Source organism: Ascaphus truei, chromosome 15, assembly GCF_040206685.1.
Source record: "Ascaphus truei isolate aAscTru1 chromosome 15, aAscTru1.hap1, whole genome shotgun sequence".
In the NCBI taxonomy this organism is placed as follows: Eukaryota; Metazoa; Chordata; class Amphibia; order Anura; family Ascaphidae; genus Ascaphus; species Ascaphus truei.
Genome location: NC_134497.1, coordinates 4,440,040 through 4,461,946, shown reverse-complemented (window position 1 = coordinate 4,461,946; position 21,907 = coordinate 4,440,040). Strand labels below are relative to the sequence as shown.

General features: G+C 46.7%; 1 protein-coding gene across 1 annotated transcript in view; it reads left to right on the top strand.

Annotated features, from left to right (window-relative positions):
• LOC142466424 (adenosine deaminase-like) overlaps nucleotides 1-21,907 on the top strand; it is a 62,384-nt gene extending 40,477 nt beyond the window's left edge. Inside the window, exons 6-11 of the mRNA XM_075571320.1 lie at nucleotides 4,061-4,185; nucleotides 8,064-8,135; nucleotides 10,610-10,711; nucleotides 12,038-12,105; nucleotides 16,058-16,187; nucleotides 17,959-21,907. Of these exons, the coding sequence (XP_075427435.1) occupies nucleotides 4,061-4,185; nucleotides 8,064-8,135; nucleotides 10,610-10,711; nucleotides 12,038-12,105; nucleotides 16,058-16,187; nucleotides 17,959-18,063 (602 nt within the window). The 3' untranslated portion in view covers nucleotides 18,064-21,907. The remainder of the gene's footprint in view (nucleotides 1-4,060; nucleotides 4,186-8,063; nucleotides 8,136-10,609; nucleotides 10,712-12,037; nucleotides 12,106-16,057; nucleotides 16,188-17,958) is intronic.

Here is a 21,907-nt window from a genome sequence, read left to right as displayed (position 1 = left end):
AAGGCAGGACGCACAGATAAGCCACATGGTCCGGCATATCCCATAGCTACAGGCATCTCGCGCATCACGGCTCTGCCTCCGCGTCTCACGCCATATGACGTCCGTCTCGCGCTGACTGGAGAACCCTGAGTCCTAAATCTCAATCTTTCCATAATGAGCGGTCGTTATCGTTTATTTGTAAAGGGACAACATATTCCGGAGCGCAGTACAAAGGGGGTCACAGAGGCAAACATGCACAGATACAGAGGGGTAATGAGCGCCCTGGTCCTGGGAGCTTACACTCTAGAGGGACAAAGTTGAAACAAAAAGGTAAAGTGACTGCCCATTGTGGGACGGAGTATACATCGGGACGGAGTATGGTCCAGCCGCACAGCTGACCCCTTTAAGGTTTGGGGGTGTTAGCGTGGAGATTGGCCCAGCCATGCAACTGATCACAGTGGGGTTGCAGCAGGACGAGGGGCTGTGATGGGTCAGACGGTACCTTTCTCATCAGCCATGCCGGCTACATGAACATAACCCCGAGAAATGATTTCCTTCTTCTCTCGGTCTCCTTTCAAGAATAGCAAACTCTGCCAGGCAGCGTTTCTGCATCAATAGCGCATGAAACGCAGCCGCGGCTCCGGTCAATGTGAGATGCAATTTCCTGGTTCTTATAGCGAAGTCCGATTAGCGCCGGGTCTCATCATTAAGAACGGGTCTTAAATGAAGATTATTTATTTATGCAATGTTTTACCAGGAAAATATTTGTTACCTCTGGTCTTTAAGTATGTCCTGGGCACCGCGTTACAATAACAATACTCGGGGCAATACGTTATATTTACAGGCATTGCAGGGACAGTTAGAGATAATATATGTTATAGGCGGATTAGGCATTATTCCCACGCCAACTTTCAGCGCTAAAACAAAACAGGCGCTATTTAATGTGCTGAGCTCATTTTCATACATTAGGAATAGACGCCTTTGCTCCGCCCACCGCGTGTCGGCTGAACACTTAAATTTGGGTCGCAGAACCGACTATTTGCATACGTGCAATTAATTTGCGTTATCCCGACTCCACTGATAGCGAACGCCAACCCGCCCTCGCATGTTGGTGTTGTGGAGAAAACACAACAGTTCCACGTATTCATCCCTTGGCCGACCCGCGTCTGTTTATGGAAAGTGTGTGACGTGCCAGGATTTCACTCCGGAGCTCTCGCCGGGACGGGCTTTGTGCGGTTACGTAGAAAGGTCGTGTTTGGAGTGAATGAATAACTGCGCAGCACACGATGTGCCGGAATATTTAGGGGTGGGAACCTGGATTCGTGCTTTTGTGTGAAAGATAAGTTCACATGAAGCATCGTGGATTCTGTATGTGCAGTGCTGTATTTTGTTACGTTCCGGGAGCAGACGCCCCGAAACCTACACAAGTATCGCTGTATTCACCCCACTGCTATAGTCAGGTTCCTTGTATTGTCTTGTTCTGTGTCGATGTTCAACGCAATACTATAGCAGTTCAGTATCTCTTAACTGGACTCCAAGGTAGGCCTGCTCAACTCCAGTCCTCAAGCCCCCCCAACAGGCCAGGTTTTCAAGATATCCCTGCTTCAGCACAGGTGAATCAATCAGTGACTCACTGAGCCACACCTGTGTTGAAGCAGGAATATCCTGAAAACCTTTCCTGTTGGGGGGGGGGGCTTGCAGACTGGAGTTGAGCCCCCCTGCTCTAAGGGGTGTTCCGCTGTAATAAATCCCGGCCTAAGACCCCCGTGAGTACCCCGGGACGCCATGCTCCATTTATTTGCATGGTGTGTAAACGTTGCAGTGAAAATGGCTTAATATCACAATTATTCAGGGGCCGTGAGGGTTATTTATAAAAGTCTCCCGGATAAAAAAAAAAAAAACACAGCACGAGATTGATAACCTCCGACCCCGTCCCCAGTCAGAACAGGGTTTGGCGGATCAGAACCGCGCGATTCTCAGCTTTCTCGTTTCCTGTCAAATCTACCTGTTCATTTGCTGGGAAGATCAAAATGTCTGTGGGGGGTCAGCCTTATTCTGGTGAACCCGTAGGAAGGCGTAACATAATTGGCACATGACCCTGGCGGCCATCTTGCTTTTTTTGTTTTGCCGGTAAATTCAAAGGTGATTTTTTTTCTCTCTCTCTCTGGAACAGGGAGGTTACCGGATTTGAGAACAGCACAGTTCCCCTCCGAACGTTCTCCCCTCAGTTCAAAAGTGTGGGGGGGGGGCGGGGAGAATTGCTGTTTTAATGCAGTGACTTTGGTTTGTGCTATTTGCAGAAAACGCAGAAGTCAGACGCTTCAGTGATGTATTGCAACGCACAGCAGCCTCTGATACACCCGGGGCCATCGATGATATTGCAAATCAAAGTTTGGCCAGAATCCGCAATCCCCCCCTCCCCCCCCCCCCGATATAAAGTATTTATTTTTTAGCACACAAAGATGGCTGCAGGAACTTCAATCGGAAGCTGCAATGTCATCTCACAATGATGTCACTGAATGCCGCCAGAATGAGGCTGACCCCGGGGCGGCCATATTGGTTTCTCTCCAGAAGAATTCTTGTAATTTAATTTCATAATGAAATATCCCTGGAACCCATTGCTTGCATATCTGCACCACCTTGTTTCAAATAAAAAATAAATATATATATATATATATATATTAACAGTACAGATTGCTGCTTTGAGAAAATCGACGACATATACTGTGTAATTATAGATTATTTTTTTTTTGCAAGATCATTTAGCAGACGCGCCTTTCAATGTTTTGGAAAGGGTGTAAGCTTGCCTTTAAAATGATGTACTGTATTCAATGGCACGCTGTCCCGACACCAGCACTATGTCCCTTACCTGTGTTCTGTGTACTATGTACCTTACCTGTGTACTATGTACCTTACCTGTGTATGGCGTACTGTGTCCCTTACCTGTGTTCTGTGTACTGTGTCCCTTACCTGTGTTCTGTGTACTATGTACCTTACCTGTGTATGACGTTCTGTGTCCCTTACCTGTGTATGGCGTACTGTGTCCCTTACCTGTGTATGGCGTACTGTGTCCCTTACCTGTGTATGGCGTATTGTGTCCCTTACCTGTGTATGGCGTACTGTGTCCCTTACCTGTGTACTATGTACCTTACCTGTGTATGGCGTACTGTGTCCCTTACCTGTGTACTATGTACCTTACCTGTGTACTATGTACGGCGTACTGTGTCCCTTACCTGTGTACTATGTACCTTACCTGTGTATGACGTTCTGTGTCCCTTACCTGTGTACTATGTACCTTACCTGTGTATGACGTTCTGTGTCCCTTACCTGTGTACTATGTACCTTACCTGTGTATGGCGTACTGTGTCCCTTACCTGTGTACTATGTACCTTACCTGTGTATGGCGTATTGTGTCCCTTACCTGTGTTCTTTGTACTGTGTCCCTTACCTGTGTATGACGTACTGTGTCCCTTACCTGTGTTCTGTGTACTATGTACCTTACCTGTGTATGACGTTCTGTGCCCCTTACCTGTGTACTATGTACCTTACCTGTGTATGGCGTACTGTGTCCCTTAACTGTGTACTATGTACCTTACCTGTGTATGGCGTACTGTGTCCCTTACCTGTGTACTATGTACCTTACATGTGTATGGCGTACTGTGTCCCTTACCTGTGTACTATGTACCTTACCTGTGTATGGCGTACTGTGTCCCTTACCTGTGTAGTATGTACCTTACCTGTGTATGGTGTACGGTGTCCCTTACCTATGTAAATGTACCTTATTTATGTACTCTGTATTGTGTACGTTACCTATGTACTCTGTACTGTGTACGGTCTTACCTGTGTACTCTGTACTGCGTAGCTTACCTGTGTACTCTGTACTGCGTAGCTTACCTGTGTACTGTGTACGGTCTTACCTGTGTACTCTGTACTGCGTAGCTTACCTGTGTACTCTGTACTGCGTAGCTTACCTGTGTACTCTGTACTGCGTAGCTTACCTGTGTACTCTGTACTGCATAGCTTACCTGTGTACCTGCCCTGCTTGTGTTTACGATATGCGGCTGGATCTTTTCCTGCACAGATTGGTCGGCGGAGGTCGTGCAGCTCTGTAAGAAGTACAAAAACGACACCGTTGTCGCCATAGATTTGGCTGGAGATGAGTCGCTGAACTCTGAAGCTTACCCAGAACATAGGAAGGCGTATCAGGTTTGTAACCCGCCGTTACGTCCGCTCTTCCAGCGGCGCGATACCGCGGCTCCGTACGTGGCGAAGCTGCTTCCTAGAGATGGCGGTGAGCTGCATTCAGATGAATGGAACTGAACCTCATCTCACTGGGAAGGAAGATGTCTTCACTACGCACATATCTAGCGAGATTTACTGTCCCCGGCGCCCAGGATGGACAAGGGAGGTCGGTAGTGTCTGCCGCTATGGAGCTGCGCGGTTTGGCAGTGACCTAATGGCATACAGTACATGGCTGGCACAGAACCCTAATGGCATACATGGCTGGCACAGTCCCCTAATGGCATACATGGCTGGCACAGTCCCCTAATGGCATACATGGCTGGCACAGTCCCCTAATGGCATACATGGCTGGCACAGTCCCCTAATGGCATACATGGCTGGCACAGTGCTCTAATGGCATACATGGCTGGCACAGTGCCCTAATGGCATACATGGCTGGCACAGTGCCCTAATGGCATACATGGCTGGCGCAGTCCCCTAATGGCATACATGGCTGGTGCAGTCCCCTAATGGCATACATGGCTGGCACAGTGCTCTAATGGCATGTGAAAAGAAAATAAAGTGCGCAGCTAACTAATTAAGTGACGTGATAATAGATGTTAAAAAACATAACCTTAAACGGAGCGTCTGCAGCTGCGATGGAGGGGGGGCTCAGAAACCCCCTAGACTAGCAGATAAAGACAAAAAAGACACAGCGCACAACGCTCATAGTGCATAAAACAATATAATAAAGGTACAATTAATTAGGGTAAGTAATGTGCGTACATCAATAAAGATAAATAAATGCAGTTAGGGATAATGTTACCCAACGCCTCAGGAAACCGGAAGGAGTATCCTCTCAAGGGTTATGGCGCTGGTGTCTCGGATACAGGATCCTATTGGTAAGTAGGTAAGTAGATCGCCTCTAAAAAAGTTCTTTTTCCCCAAGAGCACGAGTCCAAAGCTGCTGCTGCCACTTGCAGTCCTTTGCCAGAGCACAGCTCCACACCGGCCGGGTCCTCTCACTCCCCTCTGTGCAGAAGCACTTCCGGGTCGATGACGTCACCACGGGGGGGAGCGCTGGTAATCGCGCTGTTCACACTCGATCAGCTCAGATGGTGGGGTAATAAATTAGAGGTTGAGCTCTTGTCCAGTCATCCAACGCGTTTCGAAACGAAAACGTTTCTTCATCAGGGATATCCCTGATGAAGAAACGTTTTCGTTTCGAAACGCGTTGGATGACTGGACAAGAGCTCAACCTCTAATTTATTACCCCACCATCTGAGCTGATCGAGTGTGAACAGCGCGATTACCAGCGCTCCCCCCCGTGGTGACGTCATCGACCCGGAAGTGCTTCTGCACAGAGGGGAGTGAGAGGACCCGGCCGGTGTGGAGCTGTGCTCTGGCAAAGGACTGCAAGTGGCAGCAGCAGCTTTGGACTCGTGCTCTTGGGGAAAAAGAACTTTTTTAGAGGCGATCTACTTACCTACTTACCAATAGGATCCTGTATCCGAGACACCAGCGCCATAACCCTTGAGAGGATACTCCTTCCGGTTTCCTGAGGCGTTGGGTAACATTATCCCTAACTGCATTTATTTATCTTTATTGATGTACGCACATTACTTACCCTAATTAATTGTACCTTTATTATATTGTTTTATGCACTATGAGCGTTGTGCGCTGTGTCTTTTTTGTCTTTATCTGCTCTAATGGCATACATGGCTGGCACAGTGCCCTAATGGCATACATGGCTGGCACAGTCCCCTAATGGCATACATGGCTGGCACAGTCCCCTAATGGCATACATGGCTGGCACAGTGCTCTAATGGCATACATGGCTGGCACAGTGCCCTAATGGCATACATGGCTGGCACAGTGCCCTAATGGCATACATGGCTGGCACAGTCCCCTAATGGCATATATGGCTGGCGCAGTGCTCTAATGGCATACATGGCTGGCACAGTGCTCTAATGGCATACATGGCTGGCACAGTGCCCTAATGGCATACATGGCTGGCACAGTGCCCTAATGGCATACATGGCTGGCACAGTGCCCTAATGGCATACATGGCTGGCGCAGCACCCTAATGGCATACATGGCTGGCACAGCGCCCTAATGGCATACATGGCTGGCACAGTGCCCTAATGGCATACATGGCTGGCACAGTCCACTAATGGCATACATGGCTGGCACAGTGCCCTAATGGCATACATGGCTGGCACAGTGCCCTAATGGCATACATGGCTGGCACAGTCCCCTAATGGCATACATGGCTGGCACAGTCCCCTAATGGCATACATGGCTGGCACAGTGCTCTAATGACATACATGGCTGGCACAGTGCTCTAATGACATACATGGCTGGCACAGTGCTCTAATGGCATACATGGCTGGCACAGTGCTCTAATGGCATACATGGCTGGCACAGTGCCCTAATGGCATACATGGCGAGCACAGTGCTCTAATGGCATACATGGCTGGCACAGTGCCCTAATGGCATATATGGCTGGCACAGTGCTCTAATGGCATACATGGCTGGCACAGTGCCCTAATGGCATATATGGCTGGCACAGTGCTCTAATGGCATACATGGCTGGCACAGTGCCCTAATGGCATACATGGCTGGCACAGCCCCCTAATGGCATACATGGCTGGCACAGTGCTCTAATGGCATACATGGCTGGCACAGTGCCCTAATGGCATACATGGCGAGCACAGTGCCCTAATGGCATATATGGCTGGCACAGTCCACTAATGGCATACATGGCTGGCACAGTGCCCTAGTGGCATACATGGCTGGGGCACTGCCCTAGTGGTATACATGGTTGGCACACCAGATGATCTGATAATGTGCCAGGCCCAAACCACGTCCATCTTTAGCATCGGGGTTCTGGTTACATCATGTGATAGTTTATGACCCGGACGTGATGGTAGTCTTTTGGCACACTTTTGACACCAGTCCCCCCGGCACCGTAAAAGTTATTTATTTATATAGATATATATATATATATATCTATATATATATCATCATTGTCTGATGAGAGCAAATGCAGTTATCAATCACGTAATGCCTCTTTAATGTAATACAAGTGACAGTTTAATTCCCCAAATAGTAGTGTGCATAGTTGACATTCTTGTGTGTTTTTGTAAGTACGTTTTATAAGGGTGCAGTAAATTCCACATTTATCTGAAACGACTACGCTAGGTGTTTTGCTAGATTTATAGCCACGGCAAATAGTGCATATTATGAAAGCCAACTCTCTTTTATGGCACTGCAAGTGGTTAAGGGGTCATGGATCATTTTTGTGCAATGTCGTATATACAGTAATACAAGGTCATGCTGCGTAAGGGAACACAATGCTGATTTTACTATTATTGGCTGATGCATATATGATCAATGACTGATCATACATAGAATGAAAATGGCTAATAAGTACAGCATCGCCTGAAGCCGGGCATCTGGAGGACGTTACAATAACAGGTTTTTCTTTGACAAAGTCAATAGCTTATCTTGGTCTATACACGTCAACAAATGTTTGTGTATTATTTATATATATTTACACACACACACACGTGTGTGTAATTCACGGCATGTAACAAGCTTTTAATCTATAAATAAGTTTCATGTCCGTGCATATACCGCTGTTTCAACTAGCAGATGTTTCAAATTCCATCCAAAACAGCAACTTACTGTCTGAGGAGCGCAGTCCGTACTCGGACAAACTGATTGTAATATTCGAACACACATTACTTCCATTATTATAATGTTCCTCTTGTTTTTTGCAATGTTGACTCCTTTTGGTGTATTTATTTATGTGCTATATTGTGTGTGTATATATATATATATATATATATATATTGTAGAAAGCCGTGAAATGGGACATCCATCGAACTGTCCACGCGGGAGAAGTGGGATCAGCCGGTGTGGTTAAGGAGGTAAGATTAACGATAACATAATACAGTGTTTGATGTAATAACTAATCTCATGGTGTCTGAAATTGTAAACCTCTTAAACAATGGCGCAAAGGAATTTATTTTCCCCACAAAATCTTTATTGGTATTTGGGGGGAGTTGGGTGCAGTAAATATAAAGGGGGGTTAGTAAGAGGCGGTAATACGCCACCTCGTGTGCGGAGAATAATACAACGCTTGTCCGAAATCTCAGGACACTGAATAAGCCACAGTACGGGCGGCACCAGCGAACCCGCTCCCTGGGGTCCTGCCTTAGTATTTCCACCGGAACCTTCCAGGGTGTTCTCCTACCCTTCTCTGGGATATTAATTTGGGGGGAGGGGGGCTTGTTGGGATTATGCATCTAATTTATGTTACCGGTGAAGGCCAGGTGGGCTGTCTGCCCCAGCATGGGGCTTTCCCCTATAAAAGTGATCTCTGTCCAGGGGTCCCCAAACTTTAGAGCAAAGCTCTTTTGATCTCTTTTTAACTCAGCACTCAATGGACTCTGTCACGTGTAGGGTACGCCATGCTAGAACCGCGTGTTTTCTAGGCATTCCGTGCTCCCATGGAGTGGTGAATGCGACGGCAACGGGTATTGTGTCCTGTAGAGCTTGCCCATAACCACAGTATCGCTTGGCGCAGTTAAGGTGCCACCAGTCCTCCGGGACTCAAAGGGTTATTAGAATGCTGATACAGGCACACCCCGCATTAACGTACGCATATAATATACACACCCCGCATTAACGTACGCATATATACATACCCCGCATTAACGTACGCATATATACATACCCCGCATTCACATACGCATATATATACATACCCTGCATTCACATACGCATATATATACATACCCCGCATTCACATACGCATATATATACATACCCCGCATTCACATACGCATATATATACATACCCTGCATTCACATACGCATATATACATACACACCTCGCATTCACGTACGCATATATACATACACACCCCGCATTCACGTACGCATATATACATACATACCCCGCATTCACGTACGCAATGGGACCAGAGCTTGTATGTAAAGCGAAAATGTACTTAAAGTGAAGCACTACCTTTTCCCCACTTATAGATGCATGTACTGTACTGCAATCGTCATATACGTGCATAACTGATATAAATAACGCATTTGTAACAGGCTCTATAGTCTCCCGCTTGTGCACAGCTTCGGTACAGGTAGGGAGCCGGTATTGCTGTTCAGGACATGATGACAGGCGCATGCGCGAGCTGCCGTTTGCCTATTGGGCGATATGTCCTTACTCGCGAGTGTACTTAAAGTGAGTGTCCTTAAAGCGGGGTATGCCTGTGTAATATTTATGCTCTGGGCATCATAAGCGGTAATCTGTAAAACCCCAGTAACCCACAGCACCAGCACACAGTGACCACTAAACATGGGTGTAATGGGAAGAATATCAACGGGCACGAAAGAGAGGGGGGCCAACGTCGATGACTCTTTATCCCTGCAAGTCCCGCTGGTCACACAAGTCATTTATTCATTCTAGAAGAAAGAATATATATATATATACATACACATATATATACATACACACACACACACACACACCTACACTAATGTAGGGTAGGGGCACCCCGAATTTGAACTCGACAACTGCCAATACCTTAACTAATAACGGGGTGTGCATTGGTCGGTCTGGGTTCCCCTTACCGGACCAAAGATTCACAAACAGGACCAGGAAGTCCAAAGTAGAAAAATCTAAAAAATCTAGTTATTTGATCCATCACATAAACAGTAAAACAGGCAACGTGTGAGGCGTACGTGGCCCATTGTCCAGCGTGACGTGCTCATAACGCATGAACTCCCTGTTCCAATAAGTGGTAAGGTTACCTGATGAAGGAGCTTGTAACAGATCAACTACTTGATGGCCCAATAAAAGGCATCATACCCGCTCCTCCCTCTCCCTCCTGTGTTACTGTATGGAAGGACCAACAGGGCAACCCCCCCCCCCCCGCCCCCTTCTCTGTCTACTATACAGAATCAGCATTGTAAATTCAACTGCAGCCCCTGCTTGTATAAAACAAACACACGTCACATCTAAAAGCTTACCCGGGCACACCTCTCCGACGCTCACTTTGCACTCATTGCGGTTGGTAATTAGCAGTTAGCGGTTCCCCATCACCAGCCTCCCAGTATTCTCTATTCTTTCATACTGGGCCCGCTGGAACCTTCACCCATTTCTCACCAGATAACTGATTCTTCCCCCAGCAATACGGGACTCTCACACCAACAATTGCCCTTTTGTATGAACTTGTTTACATCTTCGAGACAAACGCACCCGCGCGCGTTTCGCCTCCCACAATCTTTTATATCACTAAGTAACTTAGAAATCACACATTTTCTGTAGCATTCAGATATGTCAGCCAATAGCAGGAATTCCCTTGGTACATGTCACCTTTGTGTGTTCCAGGCAGTTGAGGTGCTGAAGGCGGAGAGAATTGGACATGGCTACCATGTCATCGATGACACCGTCCTGTATAAGGGGCTGCTGGAGAAGAAGATGCATTTTGAGGTATGTTCCGAGTACTGTGACATTGCAGGGGTTACAGCGGCTGCTTCCCAATGCCCTGCGCTTCCCTGCAGCACTGCAGGGGTTATACATATTATATACATGAGTTCAACTTGGTCCTGGGAAAGTCAAAACATTTAAAGGTAAAATCCCTGTTGCTTTGCAAAAACAAAAACCATGTTAAATAACTTAAAGCAGTCGTTTAATCCACCCCCCCCCCTTTAATCTGTGCATCAATACAATCCGCACAATGATAAGTAAATATCTAATTTGCCGATCGTTCCGTTCTCCTGTGATCGATCGGCGACGATTTGGCTCAGGGGCTCACTAAATGGCTATCAGTGCTGCAGAAGAGGACCAAAGATGCAAAGTTCTGTGGGGAAGATCATGTGACCAGGCAGTCACTAGATACAATTGGTGCACTGCTAGAGAGAGGGCGGGGCTCAAAAAGGGGTGTGCCAGAGCCTGTTTCAGGAGAGGAAGGGGATGTGACTTTGTAAATGGTTGCTATAGAAACAAAAAATGCTTGTTACATTATAATAATTTAAAAATGTCATTCAGAGTTGTTAAAAAAAAATGCTACAAATATTTTTTCCTAGTACAGAACTGATTAAAACACACATGTAGGATATTGCTGGGTCTGCAGCTTTAATGTAAATCTCTTTAAAATATAATCAGGCTTCGATTTTATTTATTTTTTAAATGGCTATTTTTGTTTCTTTGGAAATTAAATGAATCAGGATCTCCGAATGAGAAGTACTTGTGTCAATCAAGTGTTACCGCTATCCCTCCCGGATAGAGACCAATAAGGAATGTGGCGGAAGGGGGCTTTGCCTGTGCAAACTCCCATTCAGAATTTAAGGAGAATAGCGAAAGCAAATCAGACCCCACCCACATCGCCGCTTACCGCGTTTACAAAACGTTACGTCAATATTTAAAATGGCGGCGTCTCATTTATGTAAAAGGGGCGTTGTTACTCCTCTAGATTGAACCAATTGAATCAAGGGGCAGTACCTTTAAATCAGGGGCGGCCAACTCCAGTTCCCAAGAGCTACCAACAGGCTAGGTTTTCAGGATATCCCTGCTTCAGCACCGGTGGCTCAGTCAAAGATTGAGCCACCTGTGCTGAAGCAGGCTCTTCGAGTGACCCACCTATGCTTAAGCAGGGACCTTGACTGAACCACTGTGAGCCACCTGTGCTGAAGCAGGGATATCCTGGAAACCTGACCTGTTGGTAGCCCTTGAGGACAAACAAACCAGCAAATCGGCAGAAACACGTCAAAAAAGTTCAATCCGTGTAATGAGAATTCCGTGTTTTCTGTGTTGCAGACGTGTCCGTGGTCCAGTTATCTCACCAGCGCGTGCGAGCCGGATTTCACTAAACACCCCGTCATACAGTAAGTCCATCAAACAAAGTGTCCTGAATGTTACGTCCCGCGCGTTTCGAAGGTGGTCACTGGAGCCTTCCATAGAGGAGGCAACAGGGATCCCTAACCCTCCCCCCTACACACCCAGTCCCCTACACCCACTGCCCCCCTAATCCCCTAACCCCCCCTCCACCCCCCCCCCCCCATACAGCCCATTGGTCAAGAAATTTTTTCTTATGGCAGAAGATAGCTTAGTAGATATGGGCCTAAACCTCTTGTGCCAACTAACTTCGGCTCACCGGTATGACAATGACCCCGGCTTGGATTTCTATTCCCATGTGCCCGGTAACCACAGTTTTATAACAGAAGGATTGCAGAGAACTGCTCGCCTATTAAACAGGAGGTCCTAAAATGGTAGGTGCAGAGGAGGTATTATACATATGTTATAAAGAGTGAACAAAGAAGTTGAAAGGTAGCCCCTATATATGCACTCTAAAGCAAGCGTGTATGTGTTTCTTAGGCCATAAGGTAAAGAATCCCTATTCCAGAAACTATAAGCGAAAACGGCGCAGAAAACAAAAAAGTTTTAATACATATATATATATATATATATATATATAATTACACTCAAAAGGATAAAATATGGGTATGAACTTAACTCCTTGGGGGAGCAATATAGAGTCAAGATGGGGATATTATTGGAATAGGATATCTCATAGGTAACTGATATCAGAGATTAACCCCATCAGCTCCTGCGTATAATTTAAACATGTGATGCCCATAAACTAAACACATAACCTATGTATATTCAGTGGCCTTCACCAGGCAATAGAATGATAGCAGTGTCAGACATAATAGTATACAGTGTGGTCAGCAGTTCACAAAAATACTCCAACAAGGTGATCAAAAAAGCCTATTATAGAGCACTTACATCCGTGAGAACAGAACTACCTGTACACGAAAAAGAGACACAAGAAGATAATACCATACACTTTATTGGCAAATTCAGCAGCCAATGGCAGGAAGTTAGACGTATCCTAAACCAGTATAGGCATATCCTCCTGGAGGATACTGACTTAAAGATAATACTTCCAGAGACACCAAGCATGTGTTGCAGACGTAGCAGGAATGTTAAGGATCGACTCGTACGCAGTCACTTCCAGTCCGAGCCCCAAGAAGACCTGGTTGGGAGATAAACCAAAAGGTTTTTTTTAAATGTATGAGATGCAAAGCTTGTCCTTTTATGCAGACCATTAAATCATTTATGAATCCTAATTGTACAACTAGAAAAAAAGGTGAACCGGCGCCACAGTGAATAATGAAAACCAAACCAATAAAATGTAATGTCCAAATGGAGTCCTATTAAAGTTGGTATTCAAGGATTCTCACGTCAACGATGTAATATGTGAAAAGAAGAAGAAAAACAAATTATGGTGCAGTAAATCAAACAAGGGGGTGAAAAGATGGGACTGAACACACAAGACAAACAGGACATGCAAAACAAGACAAACACACGTGAAACGTAACACTAGCACAGGCCTATTAATAAAGAAAAGCTGATTTAATAAGGTGGAGGGTGAATGGGACACGCATCCGGAGGGGCAAAATTACAACCCTACTCACAAGATGCCAGATAAAACAAGCAGCGAACTGGGGACATGCAGCTGGGCTTCCAAGATGGCGACCGGGATCCTCTCACTGGCGTCCTCACGTGACAGGGGTGAAAGGCTGAATCCCTCAAGTGATACGACTTCCGGACGGATGTGACGTCACGTCCGCTGGAGATCCACACCGGACGTTCTTAGAGCACTAGTCCTCCACTGGTGAGCCGCAAGGTCCTCATAAATCAGCCGCTTGACTTAAAATCGCCAGCTACACACTTCTCCAAACCTGGAACAGCACTAAAAACACTGGGAACTTCCCGACGCGTTTCGTACGCATGCGCGTACTTCTTCAAGGGACGTCCGGTGTGGATCTCCAGCGGACGTGACGTCACATCCGTCCGGAAGTCATATCACTTGAGGGATTCAGCCTTTCACCCCTGTCACGTGAGGACGCCAGTGAGAGGATCCCGGTCGCCATCTTGGAAGCCCAGCTGCATGTCCCCAGTTCGCTGCTTGTTTTATCTGGCATCTTGTGAGTAGGGTTGTAATTTTGCCCCTCCGGATGCGTGTCCCATTCACCCTCCACCTTATTAAATCAGCTTTTCTTTATTAATAGGCCTGTGCTAGTGTTACGTTTCACGTGTGTTTGTCTTGTTTTGCATGTCCTGTTTGTCTTGTGTGTTCAGTCCCATCTTTTCACCCCCTTGTTTGATTTACTGCACCATAATTTGTTTTTCTTCTTCTTTTCACATATTACATCGTTGACGTGAGAATCCTTGAATACCAACTTTAATAGGACTCCATTTGGACATTACATTTTATTGGTTTGGTTTTCATTATTCACTGTGGCGCCGGTTCACCTTTTTTTCTATTTGTGCCTCGACTGACTGTACTGTCAGTTTTTACCTGGCTGCCAGTTTTTTTAACACATAAGTGTTTTAATCTATATATTAGCGCTGTTTTACACCATTCTTTTTTCTGTTACTAATTGTACAACTACATACAAAATAAGTGATTTCATTAACTGTCAGACATGCGGAGTCATATACCTGATGACATGTATATGCGGAATGAGGTACGTGGGTAAGACCCACAGACCCTTTAAAACACGTGTTTTAGAACACCTGGGCAATGTGAGAAATCTAGTGGCTACACCTATTGCTAGACATATTGCTGAATGCCATCAGGGCAATCAACAAGTTATGAATTTCTCAGCGATTGAACATGTACCTCCCAGTCCTCGAGGGGGTGAGTGGGATAAAATCCTATTCCAACGGGAATGTCGGTGGATATATCTCCTTCAGACCCAGTCACCCTCAGGACTGAATGAGGGGTTCATGTACTCTGCATTTCTACGGTAATCAATAACTAATGACTCACTATCAGCTTTGATGTACACAGTGCAGAGAATAAATATATATCTCGTCATACCTATTTGGTATTATATGTATCTGCAGCAAGCTATTGTGCTACATTTGGCCAATCTCCACACACCTTTTGGGTTAATGGTATACAGTGTACTAAATGAGATAAGATCCGTATTGACCTTAGGGGCGGATCACTGCAAGTGGGCTATACACTCCTACATATATACATCTTCGTATGTTTTGGGCTTTTCCTAAAATATAACAAACAGCAGCAAATGGCGCACAGCCAGGGAGCCAGGTGGAGTAAAAGTAAATGTCCTTTATTTCAGTGCATGACTGCTAACAAAAATACCCCCCATGGGGACAAAAGCGCTCCTCCTCCTTTTCCTAAAATATACCAGAAACCATTTCATGTTCAATGTGCACCAACTTGGGAACGTATTTACATGTACTAGGAATCCTTACTTACCTTAAATAAATATTAACTGTCCTTAACTACTAGTTCCTAGACATAAACCCGGTCTGATAGGGTTAACTCTGCTATTAGCAGCATATAGGCAGATCCCATAAGGACTCACGGACCAATAGGAGTCCATGTCTCCCTATATATACCACACACGAAATCGTAAGGGCAGACTCCTCCCCCTGAAGAAGCGCGTCACACGCGCGAAACACGTGTCGGGTGTTGCTGACGTCACCGACGTCACCGGAGGAGCGACTGCGTGAACTGTACCAGATGCTCGGACGGGTCGTATGCCTCTCTATTTGCTAAGGGTTCGCCGTAGCCCGCTCTCTCTCCCTTCCCCTCTCCTGCCTCGTGCCAACACGCCGTGCTGTTTGCTGCTAATTCTGCAGCTGCTTGAATAGCGTTTAGCTGCCTGCGTGTACATTGGCGGCCTCTGGGATGCTGTTACTATACAGCAACATTTATAACAGTTTTATAACAGAGTAAGACACCGGTGAATATCACTATAACACCGCTGACGTGTGCATGGTGATTACTTTCCACAGATTTAAGAAAGACAACGCCAATTACTCCGTGAGCACGGACGACCCCCTGATATTTGCATCCACGCTGGACACGGACTATTCCATCGCCACTAAATACATGGGTTTTACAGACGCGGAGTTTATGAGAGTGGTAAGTCCTCGCCTTGTGTAGGGTGGGCATAGCAGGGACGTGTCTATCACCCCCCCTCTTCCCGGGAACTCCTGGATATTCGGGATAGCCAAACGTTTTGCAGCCGGGCGTGGCGGATACACAGTAACTGGATCTCACTCCGATGCCACGAAGTCCGGCGTTCGGATGGGAACGCGGCGGTTAGTTCCTTGTACGTCTCTGGGAACGTTTTAGGGGCTGACCTCTAAGATGAAGTTTAGGCAAGTGTGAATAAGATAAGAGCGAAGATAAGAGCGAAGATAAGAGCGTGCCGTCATACAATGCAGCGGATTGGAAACATGTCACAAATCGTCAAACAAAAACACGTTGGCCTTTTATTGTCTTATAACGAGGGGTCAGTAAGTATGTGATGCAGAAAAAAAGCCGCGGACTCCGGGCGACAATTAGTATGGGGTGGCAACGCCAATCTTACCGCCCATTCATGTGACCCCAATCTCACCCCTTCCACCCCCCCCCCAATTCATGTGACCCCAATCTTACCGCCTATTCATGTGACCCCAATCTCACCCCTTCCCCCCCCCCAATTCATGTGACCCCAATCTTACCGCCCATTCAAGTGACCCCAATCTCACCCCTTCCCCTCCCCCAATTCATGTGACCCCAATCTTACCGCCCATTCATGTGACCCCAATCTCACCCCTTCCCCCCCCCAATTCATGTGACCCCAATTTTACCGCCTATTCATGTGATGCCAATCTCACCCCTTCCCCCCCCCAATTCATGTGACCCCAATCTTACCGCCCATTCAAGTGACCCCAATCTCGCCCCTTCCCCCCCAATTCATGTGACCCCAATCTTACCGCCCACTCATGTGACCCCAATCTCACCCCTTCCCCCCCCAATTCATGTGACCCCAATCTTACCGCCTATTCATGTGACCCCAATCTTACCGCCTATTCATTTGAAGGGCTTATAAGGTGCATTACAGCTTAGCAGTGCTTGGGAAACCTTTGCCCTAGGGCCAGGCTATACACCAATTAAGAAAGAACGTTTTGTATTTAATAGGTCAGGAGAGGTTTACGTATTACTAAAAGAATCAAACCAAAGCGCAGCGAGCAGCGGGAGTCCCAGCGTGCCGCCATGTTCAGTGTTCTGCGTCTCCCTGCTGTCCAACAGTCACTTCTTGTGATGTCATTTATGGCTTTGCCTTATGACAGGAACTGTTGAGTATGACATCACCAGGGGCGCAGCCGGATGCTCTACTCTAAAAACAAAAAATGTAATCGGAACTTTAAAAATCTATAAAAAAAAACGGAGAACATCCAAATGTTTTGGGGTGCAGCCTGATCTCCGTGAGGTCTGAGGGTTCAGAAAAATGGGCACAATGCATAGGCCAAGTAATCCCCGTCTGATCACAGCTTTTCTGCTGCTGCCATAAAAAGAATTGCATTTAAATGTACATTTGTTTAGTTTTTTATATACTGGCCACATGTCTTCTAAGACACATTATATTCCATTCCCCTGAATAGGCTGTGTGCGGTGCCTTATAGCAGAATCATGCTTAGAAAAACATGGGCCTTTCCCCTGAATAGGCTGTGCGGTGCCATATAGCGGAATCATGCTTAGTAAACATGGGCCTTTCCCCTGAATAAGCTGTGCGGTGCCATATAGCGGAATCATGCTTAGTAAACATGGGCTGTTATTATTTCTCATCTCCTCCGTTTCTAGAGGAGAGTAATCGGATTAGTAACGTGACCTTGAATTATATCACCCTTTCTCTTGCTATTTTTAGAACATTAATGCTGCGAAATCGAGCTTCCTACCGGAGAAGGAGAAGAAAGAACTTCTGAATAAACTGCACGAAGCTTACGGAATGGTTCTATCCACCGCATTCTGAATAAACCAACGGAATAAGGCGTGTCAGACCGGCTTGGGCACTGACGGTATCCGGTATTAGCGCGCCAACCCTTAGAATAAGACAGTCAGACCGGCTCGGGCACTGACGGTATCCGGTATTAGCGCGCAAACCCTTAGAATAAGACAGTCAGAACACAAGCTTGTCTAATCCCTTTGCAAGCATTATTCCAGTATATTCCGTCTAACTCCATGATATCAGGAGATTACCATTCTGTCTGGCGCTCTAACGCAGCAGTTCCCAACCTTTCACATCTTACATCCCATCAGCCATTTTGTAAAAAAAAAACTAAAAAAACATGACCCTGTTTTTCGGAGTTTATTTGTATGTTCCCCCCCCCCCTCTTTACATTCAATACACCACACACACACTCCTGTCTCTCTCTCTCTCTCACACACTCTCTCCTGTCTCTCTCTAACACTCTTTCCTGCCTCTGTCTCTCTCCTGCCTCTGTCTCTCTCCTGCCTCTGCCTCTCTCTCCTGCCTCTGCCTCTATCTCTCCTGCCTCCGCCCCCCTCTCTCTCGCCTCTGACTCTCTGTCTCTCTCCTGCCTCTGCCTCTCTCTCTCCTCTCTGTCTCTCTCCTGCCTCTGCCTCTCTCTCTCTCCTGCCTCCCTCTCTCCTGCCTCTGCCTCTCTCTCGCCTCTCTGTCTCTCTCCTGCCTCTGCCTCTCTCTCTCTCTCTCCTGCCTCTGCCTCTCTCTCGCCTCTCTGTCTCTCTCCTGCCTCTCTGTCTCTCTCTCGCCTCTGTCTCACTCCTGCCTCTGCCTCTGCCTCTCTCTCGCCTCTGTGTCTCTCTCCTGCCTCTGCCTCTCTGTCTCTCTCTCGCCTCTCTGCCTCTCTCTCGCCTCTCTGTCTCACTCCTGCCTCTGCCTCTCTCTCGCCTCTGTCTCTCTCCCGCGAGTCCCGGGGATGCAGGTTCTTGACCGATCGATCATGGCAGCTTAGATAATTACATTGCCTTAAAGCTGAGAAAATGCTGCAGCTATTAAAGCAAAGCACATTATTTACTTTATTGCCACTTTAATCTGAGCTTGATACCACCCAAGTTTAGCAGATTATTTGAAGCAGAAGATGGGGAGAAAAAGTGACACATTGGGCATTTTGTTTAAAATGCAAGAATGTACTTTCCAGCCGTAAATAACAGCGTCGCTTGGAAAAAAAACATATTGCATTTATTTAAAAATACTTGTGAGTTCGAACGGTGCGAAAAGTGTTATTCAGGTAATAAGTTTGGGAGAGAGAGCGAGAGCCCGCACTTGTGGTAATTCTCTCCATAGCGACACTGCGTTACTATTCTGCTTCCGGTGAGAACGCATCGGAAAGTGGCACGCAAATTATTGTAATTATTGTAAGTAAAGTCGTGGCACTAATTAGTGGAGACTTCGCCAAAGCCTTACGGAGGGAGCGAGAGAGACTCGTTTAGTAGACGACTCATTGACGGAGACCGCTGAGATACCTGGAAAATAAGTATATTCATATCCAAATTAGCTTATTTTCCAGGTATCGGTATCTTTGGGTCTAAAACAAAAAAAAATATATATATATTTTATTAAAACAAAAAATATTTAATCTATTCATTACTTGGCTATTAATATCTGGGGCTGGCTTTATCTATCAATATAGGCAATTTAATGTGCTAGACCCGCTCTCCCGGCTAAAAAAGGACAAATTGCACATGGTTTGCACATCTGCTGAGAACCAGAACAAAGGTTTTACGCGTACACGCACGCACGCGAACTCTCGATTTGCATCACTTCCGTCTTCATTTTCCATGCACTCTTGAACTAAATTTCTTGCAGTTCAATAAATAGACCCAATAAAAGGTTTGCAATTGAATGGAACCTCTCCCACGCATATCACCGTCCCGCGCATATCACCGTCCCGCGCATATCACCGTCCCGCACATATCACCGTCCCGCGCATATCACCGTCCCGCGCATATCACCGACCCGCGCATATCACCGTCCCGCGCATATCACCGTCTCGCGCATATCACCGTCCCGCGCATATCACCGTCTCGCGCATATCACCGTCCCGCGCATATCACCGTCTCGCGCATATCACCGTCTCGCGCATATCACCGTCCCGCGCATATCACCGTCTCGCGCATATCACCGTCCCGCGCATATCACCGTCCCGCGCATATCACCGTCTCGCGCATATCACCGTCCCGCGCATATCACCGTCCCGCGCATATCACCGTCTCGCGCATATCACCGTCCCGCGCATATCACCGTCCCGCGCATATCACCGTCCCGCGCATATCACCGTCTCGCGCACAAGGGTCAAAATTGGACGTGTAGACGCCAGTAATAACACACGGAAAATGAGACTTTTGCAACACGTTGGCGTTTATACATCTCCAAATCGGCCTTTTCCATCACAATGCCGGATTCTTGTGAATCTGTTAGAAAATACAAGCTGGGTCCACGCTGGAATCTCGTGGTGACATGGAGTTAGCGCGGTAAGAATGTATTGTAATGATTCAGCGAGGAGAGGACACACAGCACGTGGTGGCCGGCTCCGGTCCTCAGCGGGCCACCAACAGGCCAAGTTTTTAGGGACATTGGTTGAGCCACCTGTGCTGAAGCAGGGACATCCCCAATACCTTACCTAATAAGCTTAGCATGCGCACACTCAGGAAGACTTTAGGTATCTGCCTAAACTCAGTCATTATTCCTATGGAATGGGACATCACTGTTTACAAAGCTTGAGACTTGAGTCTGCCGTCAGCCCTCCTACATTCCCCCACTCACATGCAACACGCTTAGGTGCTGGGAACCATGCATGAGCGTTCTAGGCTACAAGGCGATACCCACTCCACGCGTATTCGCTGTACAGGTGACAGAGAGCATTGTCGTACCAACACGTTAGAACCCGTTGTGGGCACCTCCTGCCACATGCTGGGAAGCTACTTCCCCGCGTTGGTGAAGAGGGTAGCTCCATCCAGATGAATGAGACTTGGAGGCTTATTCTAGATCTGCCCAAGCTGCCGATGGGAAAGTTTGGGCCGGAAACGGGCCTATCGAAGTCTAGATCGGTCGCTTCAGGCTGATCTAGAACAAGCACCCAAGTCTTCAGCTCAGGGAAGCAGCTGCACAGCTAACTGAACGGGGTCCTCGGAGAACGGACTGCCCCCAGCATTAATAGAGACTCCCTCTGTAACGGGGGGCAAACTCAGTCCTCAAGGGCCACCAGCAGGCCAGGTTTCATGGATATCCCTGCTTCAGCACAGCTGGCTGAGCCACCTGAGCTGAAGCAGGGATATTCATAAAACCTAGCGTGCTGGTTGCCCTTGAGGACGGAGTTTGCCACCACTGCTCTATAAGGGAGGACTCCTTATTACTGGGAGTTAGAGGGCAGTGTGATACAGTCAATGCTAAATATTGGAAGCATAATTCCAGTGTGTTTACTGTGTCCTAAAGTCCATAGAACGGTGTTTGGGTGCAACTTCTAATAAACACAGTGTATAACTTTTAGTCTTGCGTGAATGTCCATATTAAAAGCTTACATGCCATTTCCATATTCAATATTTTATGGGAACATTATTGTATATTGCCAGTATATGGATTACACTTTTATGCATGACTGTCATTTTCATGGAGGGAAAATCTGTCACCTCAATCGCTCCCAATGCTGCTTTTAATTGCTAAAAAAAATAGTTTTTAATTGATAAAAATGTCAGCCAGTCCCCACATTGCACATCGCTCTGTGAAAGTTAGCCAATATGTTAAGAGCCTATTTATTGCGCTAGACCTTATGTATAAATAAATAACATTTTGTCACACTCCTTACCACCCATGAATAAAGCAAGTCTTCGCTTCA